The sequence below is a fragment of the Protomyctophum bolini genome, assembly GCF_963924005.1.
Source record: "Protomyctophum bolini genome assembly, chromosome: 11".
In the NCBI taxonomy this organism is placed as follows: Eukaryota; Metazoa; Chordata; class Actinopteri; order Myctophiformes; family Myctophidae; genus Protomyctophum; species Protomyctophum bolini.
Window position 1 is genome coordinate 27,190,615 of NC_137872.1, and position 6,793 is coordinate 27,197,407.

Here is a 6,793-nt window from a genome sequence, read left to right on the forward strand (position 1 = left end):
ATCATTGACTGTGTTGAAAATCATTCATTCACTAGTCCCTCCCTACTCACTGGGAGCTCTATGTAGAGCTTAATATCATTAGTTCATCTGTAGGCTAAAGGTACTTTTTGACACTATGATTGCCATTGCCATGTCATTGCTCTTGCTAAATGAAAACATATTTATAGTGCATAGAAGTGACCACTGCCACTAACCATGGTTAGTGATCATTGTCACCAAGGCATCATTAATTATGTTTGAAAGGTTGGTTGTAGCTCTGATCCACAGCCAATGCTTCTATGATTCTGCCCTGCATTGGCTATGCTACTTTCGCTTTTAACTATCACATGGAACTCAGACCAGCCTCTCCTCTTTAGCGTAAATAAAAATAACGTTTTACCAAAACAAAGGTGGGTTGTGTCATTAGAAAGCCTACTTTCATTAGTGGACACACTCTGAGCCCCCCACCACACGTATAAACGGTACTTTTTGGCCAAAAAGGGATTTTGTTTCCACCAAGAAAAAAAATACTTTGTTACTCCAATGCGCCCTCTGTCTGTCTCTCTCTAGGTGCAGATTGACTGAGGCTTCACCATGCCTGTGGCCTCCACTAGAACAGAGCCTGGTAAGACATGTTTCTTTCTCATGGGTCCATTCTCTAATGTTTCTGTCTCTCTTCCCTCTGCAAATCATAATTTCATCCCTTTCTTTTCACTTTTCCTCTGGGACTGGCCTCAATTTCAATTCAATTAAATGTTATTAAAGTGTCAAATCACAGTCTCAAGACACTTTACATGTAGAGCAGAGATCAAGGCTACACACACTGACACAGCTGGAGCATCAGCTCCAGATTGTTATTCTTATTTGAGAATAACAGTGATACAAATTAAAACAAACATTTGTCGGCCCTTCCTTGGTTAGACTCTTTTGTTTTTCAGTATGATTTGAAAGTACAATGCTGAAACTGAAACATGTAGTTCTTACATATACTGTACATTGTTTTTGGTACGTGTATATTAATATTTATGTTTGTGCGTGCGTGCGCAGCAGCGCCCCAGGTGACAGACACTCTGAGTGACAGCACGGCCAGCTCCACCACAGCCAACGACCTGGACCTCATTTATCTCAAAGGCATCATGGAGAGCCCTGTGGTGAGACTACCAGCTCACAATGAGTCATAGAATATGCGTTGTGAGCTTATAGATCTGTATATATGTTTATGTGTGTGTAGATAGACAAGTCCCCACTCCTTGGGCGTTTTTCTTCTGCACATATACGTGAAATTTGCAGACGGACTCGCTAACCACTGTGTTGTGGCAACCCAGGGGAGAATAGGCAAGATTCACAATAAAATAAGAGGCTCAGAGTCAGATTCAACATGTAACTTAAATTGTCTTTTATTAACTTGTTAGGGAAAGGGGAAAACGGGGCAAAACGTCAACTTACAGTAGGGTTCCTCCTGTCAGGGGCTTGGGCTTCCATGCACAGTCCTGTGGGTAATGTATTCAGGTGGGGGGAGTGTGCTGCATGTATGCTCTCCCTTGTGGAGTTCAGTCGGCCTAGGAGGGAGGGAGAGAGAACGAGACCAGGTGAGCCACAATACACGCACAGCACATCCAAGTGAGTCCAAAGGTTTGAGTTAAATCTTGTACTCACTTGTGAGATATCCCTCATACCAGCCTCCTCATGAACAGAGTGATTCCTGCTTCCTCACTCCTCCATTAGTCCAAACTGACTGAGTCACCAGGCAGCTTGGGCGTCGGCTATTTAAAAGCTTCTGTTGATTGCCTTACTGGCTGCAGGTGCGTCCATGTCCAGGCTCCCATTGGCTGCAATACTTGTACAGGGTGATATACTCCCTCTATCACCTCCCCCAGCCTCCTTCTGTGGGGAGTGTGTGTGTGTGTGTGTGTGTGTGTGTGTGTGTGGGGGGGGGGTGTGTGTGTGCGTGCGTGCACATTACACTCTCTGCATTCTATCTCTGCAGCATTTTATGTGATTATTGCTTATTGTAAGCACTCATAAGAGCATTTGCTGCGTGTGCGTGCGTATGTGTGTGTTAGGAGCCTGAGGAGAGCCCTGTGGAGCCGCTGCGTCTCTCTGCAGTGAGGGAGAACAACGTGGAGCTGCTGCAGGAGATCCTCAGTGAGCTCAACCCCTTCACACAGGAGTCTGACATCGCTGCAGAGCTCACAGGCATCCTCACACAGCCACACTTCCAGGTACGCACGCATGCTACTGCTCTCAAAGCATCACACAGTGTTTCAAAAATGAAAATATGTATGTATTTTTAATATGAACTTTAATATTGGTTGTTTTACCAAATCCTAACATGAAAGGGAAATCTCTGTTACTTAAAGGAAAAACAAATTTCCACATGCTAGAAAACTAAATCCAGAAATGTAAAAACTTGAAAAAGAGAAATGAATATCTTAGCTGTCAGTCAAACTTGTCCTCCTCCCCTCCTAATTGTGTTTTCCCAGTCGCTCCTGGAGACACATGACTCAGTTGCATCCCAGACATGTGAGAGCCCGCCCCTCAGCCCATGTGACTTTGTGGACCATGACCTAGGGGAGGACAACGGCCAGAACCTGCCTCCTCCTCCTGACGCCATCCGCATGGTGGGCATCCGCAAGGTGGCCGGGGAGCACCTGGTGAGAAGCACCACGTACTGTAAATAGAGCCATAGAGTAAGACGGAGTTACGACATTGGGGGGGAAGAAAACTGAGCACTCGAGCGCTGTTCATGCAGCCTGGAGAGGAGAGTGACAAGCTGGAGTTTGAAATACATTGTTTTCAACGAGGGCGGCGCAAATATCAGCAATTTTAGGCATATGTGCAACATGACAATTGTTTTAAAGTATTGTACAGTGACTACTAAAGTCTCTGTAATGTTTATGTTGTACTATTACTAAAAAACGATCTAAAATAAAGTGATTTAAGATCATTAAAGCTGGGCTGTTGCCTGAGTCCAGTGCATTCTTCCAACTTCCGGTCCAGGACATTGTCACTCTTCGCAATGCTCTTCGCCAATAAAAGTCTATGTAGAAGAGACTGGCCCCATGAAGTGAACAGAGTTGTCGTAACTCTGTCTTACTCTATGGCTCTGCACGTACAATACATACAGTACCATTGCTGTCTGGCAGAAATCTCCTTTCTCCATATTCAAACTTTTTGTGTTTTTCTTTTGTATTTCAACCCGTGTGTGCGTGCGTGCCCCTGTGTGCATGTGTGTTACAGGGCATTACATTCCGTGTGGAGAAAGGAGAGTTGGTAATCGCTCGTATCCTCCATGGAGGGATGATTGACCAGCAAGGCCTGCTACATGTTGGTGACATCATCAAAGAGGTGCTACTACTACTGTTAATTAATAATACAATTACACTGACGACATTCACATTCAGCACACGCTCTTATCCATGATACTTCTATTGTGTTATTATTAGTACTGGACTATTACAAACCACTTTGGCTTTTTAATCGATATTACATGAGGATTTGTCTTGGAGTATGCAGTCGGCCTAGGGCCTTGTGCTAAAGAAAATCAATGTCGTACTGATATACAGTACAACAGCGCTGCCTCGTTCTATCGTACACAGACGGACACACACAAACCCAGAGACAGCTGCGAAAACAACATAATCTCTGCCAATCAATCCCAGTCTGGCGGAGATAATAGTTCAGGTGTGTGAATTGAGATGAACAATACTAATTGTCATTCTTGCGTTAGGTGAATGGACGAGAGGTGGGGAAAGATCCCAGGGTTATTCAGGAGGAACTACAGGCAACAAGTGGCAGTATAGTTCTGAAGATCCTACCCAGCTACCATGCAACCATATCGTCCGGACAGGTAGGACCAAACACACACACACACACACACACACAAACACATGTATGCGTATGTTCGCATGCACAAGTGCGAGCGCACACACACACACACACACACACACACACACACACACACACACACACACACACCAGACTATTCTCAGTCAGTCAATCACTCTTCTTCTCTGTTTTTTTAAGGTTTTCTATAAGTGTCACTATGACTACGATCCAGCCAATGACAACCTGATTCCCTGCAAGGAGGCAGGGCTGAGGTTTGAGACGGGAGACATCTTGCAGATTGTTAACCAAGATGACCTCAACTGGTGGCAGGTAGAGGAGAGAGCGTGCGTGCATACGTGTTTTATATTCGGCAGCCAGGTCATAAACATAAACAAATGCTGGTTGTTAGATGTTTCAGCAAAAGAGTGTTGCACCTGTCACAGACATGCGCAAAGCAAGTTCAATCAGGAAACTCAGTACATTTGCCGGCGACCGTTCATTGGGCCGTCTCAGCATCACGTTGTCATTCACATGATTCATTCATCCAATCACACACTCATTCCAGCTTCATACCGGCTATTTAAACTGGAAGTTTGCACTGCTCATCCTGCTTGCTTGCTGCTGCACACTGAGTCTGCTGCGTTGCTGTCTGCTAAACTTTTGCTGCTCACTTTTGCTGTTTAGGTACAGGGGAGTCGGAGTCCCTATGGTTGGGAGCATTGTATGCTCTACCTTATGTGAACATGAATACATTAGTAAAGTGTGCATGTGTTCTACTACAGGCTCGTCATGTGGAAGGGGGCAGCGCTGGGCTTATCCCCAGTCAGATGTTGGAGGAGAAGAGGAAAGCATTCGTCAAGATAGACTTGGAACTGGCCCCAGCAGGTACAGAGAGAGGCAGGGAGACACGAGAGAGCGTAGTACAGTTCCCAAAGGAAAGCAGAAAGGGCACTCGGGTGGCACAGGAGTACAGTACCTGTCTATACAAACACAATTGACCCGTGTTCGGGAAAGAAGGGAAGCCGGGCGGGGAGTGTGATTTTTTGTCATTAAGCGACACGTACTCCTATGGCCTGGGGTGGAGCCTCTCAGCTGGGAATGTTGATAGATGGAGGAGTAGGATGGAGTAGCCATACTGTATGTCCTCCTGGTTGGGGCTCCTTACTGGCAGGATGGAGGGCGGGGCTGTACTGTATGTCCTCCTGGTTGGGGCTCCTTACTGGCAGGTGAGCCAGTACGGTGCAGCAGCAGAGGCATCACAGTATGGGGAGGAATTTACTGGCTAATTTGTGGGAGTAAAAGAGGAAAAAACCTTTTTGCCACTCTAAGTAATATAGAATGTTGATTGTAAAAGAAACAAGATCAGAGAAGAAGGCAAAGCATAGACGGACATCGCGATTGGGGAGAAAAAGGAGTGAAATAAATATTTGGCTTCTCTAAGTAAAAGGAAAAGAAAGAAGAGAAGTAGACAGACACTATGTCAGTTTTTGTATGTCTTATCATCTGCACTGCTATAGAAAACATTGTGTATATGCCCTGTACTGCTCTCTGGTGGTGGTACAGTAGAACTCTGTTTAATCCTCAAACCAGCATCCTGTGTACTTTCTTATGTCACATCTAATAATAATAACACATTTTGTTCAAAACTATTTTACATACATCTAACTGACAATCCTGCCCTCGAGAAGCTCATCTTCTGGTTTTGATCTGATTGAGGTTGGTTTGTGGTCGTTTGACAGGAAATCTGTGCACTGGAGTTGGCGGGAAAAAGAAGAAGAAGATGATGTACCTGACCACAAAGAATGCTGGTAACTGAACCTGCAACCATGCAAACGTACCGAAAACACAGTGTGAGCTCGTAGATCTGCTATTTTAGCTTATTTTTTATTGTGAAACGTAAAGTGGAAAGTCTGTGTGGGATCGATGAATATGCAACTAATTTTAAGTATTATTAACAAGAGCTTGTGAGTAAATAATAACGACATTGTATCCATGTTATTTTTCCATTTCCGAAAATGTATTTGTTTACTTGTTTACTCTTTTTTTGTTCTGTAGGCTATGCCTCTGCTTTATATTTCTTAAGTCTCTCTCTCTCCCCCTCCCTCCCCCCTCAGAGTTTGACAGACATGAGATTCTCATCTATGAGGAGGTGGCCAAAGTCCCGCCTTTCAAGAGGAAGACGCTGGTTCTGATTGGTGCGCAGGGCGCGGGGAGGCGGACCCTAAAGAACAAGCTGCTGTTGGGAGATGCTCAGCACTTTGGGACCACCATTCCCCGTAGGAACCAATGAACTGCCCCCGTTAATTAACCCAGTGGTTCCCAAACATTTTCATGTCGCGGACCCCCATTTGAAAAGATATGCCAGGGATAAGAGCTCTAGCAGTGATTCTCAACCTGTTTCATTTCAAGGACCCCCAGTTTGACATGGATTAGTCTACGGACCCCCATTCAATGGCATTTCTCTCTCTGGGACCCCCAGTTTATATTGTAAAATCAAAGTTAATTTAACTCTGAGAGTGTAACAATGTTGGTTCCAAACTATCATTTAGCTGGGGACCCCCTGGAGCTATTGAAAAATAACAGATACAAGCTCACAGCTTGTAGATCGGTTATTTTTTTGAAAAATCGTGAAATTGAGACGCAAATCTTGGAATATATATTCTTTCACAGCGAACGTTTATAACTCAAATCTTACTTCTGTCCCTAAAGCAACATGACTTGAAAATGTTTGAGAACGACTGACATAGAAACATAGGTTTTTCAGAAAACTGTCGTGATTTCTATAATCTGGTCTCAGGTCTAAATGGGTTAATGCTTAATGTTAATTACCTTCAACCAACCTCTACACTACACACTACAGTATCTATTGGGTTGTTATAGTAGTTATGTTCTAGATCAGTGGTTGACAACCTTTTTACCCTGGAGACCCCTTCTAAATAGGTTTTGTAGGCGAGGAGGGAGGCTTGTTCAGGAACTCCATTATATC

At 44.4% G+C, this 6,793-nt stretch overlaps 1 protein-coding gene across 2 annotated transcripts in view; it reads left to right on the forward strand.

Annotated features, from left to right (window-relative positions):
- Positions 1 to 573: 573 nt before the first annotated feature.
- LOC308324207 (MAGUK p55 subfamily member 2-like) overlaps positions 574 to 6,793 on the forward strand; it is a gene marked incomplete at both ends in the record, with an annotated part of 9,537 nt that continues 3,317 nt past the window's right edge. Inside the window, 10 exons of one of the 2 annotated variants that reach the window (XM_080776192.1) lie at positions 574 to 604; positions 1,027 to 1,130; positions 2,043 to 2,201; positions 2,463 to 2,633; positions 3,220 to 3,327; positions 3,710 to 3,829; positions 4,006 to 4,137; positions 4,590 to 4,692; positions 5,547 to 5,615; positions 5,922 to 6,083. In XM_080776192.1, coding sequence (XP_080632318.1) covers positions 574 to 604; positions 1,027 to 1,130; positions 2,043 to 2,201; positions 2,463 to 2,633; positions 3,220 to 3,327; positions 3,710 to 3,829; positions 4,006 to 4,137; positions 4,590 to 4,692; positions 5,547 to 5,615; positions 5,922 to 6,083 — 1,159 coding nt within the window. The remainder of the gene's footprint in view (positions 605 to 1,026; positions 1,131 to 2,042; positions 2,202 to 2,462; positions 2,634 to 3,219; positions 3,328 to 3,709; positions 3,830 to 4,005; positions 4,138 to 4,589; positions 4,693 to 5,546; positions 5,616 to 5,921; positions 6,084 to 6,793) is intronic. The other variant, XM_080776193.1, reaches the window with a different exon arrangement.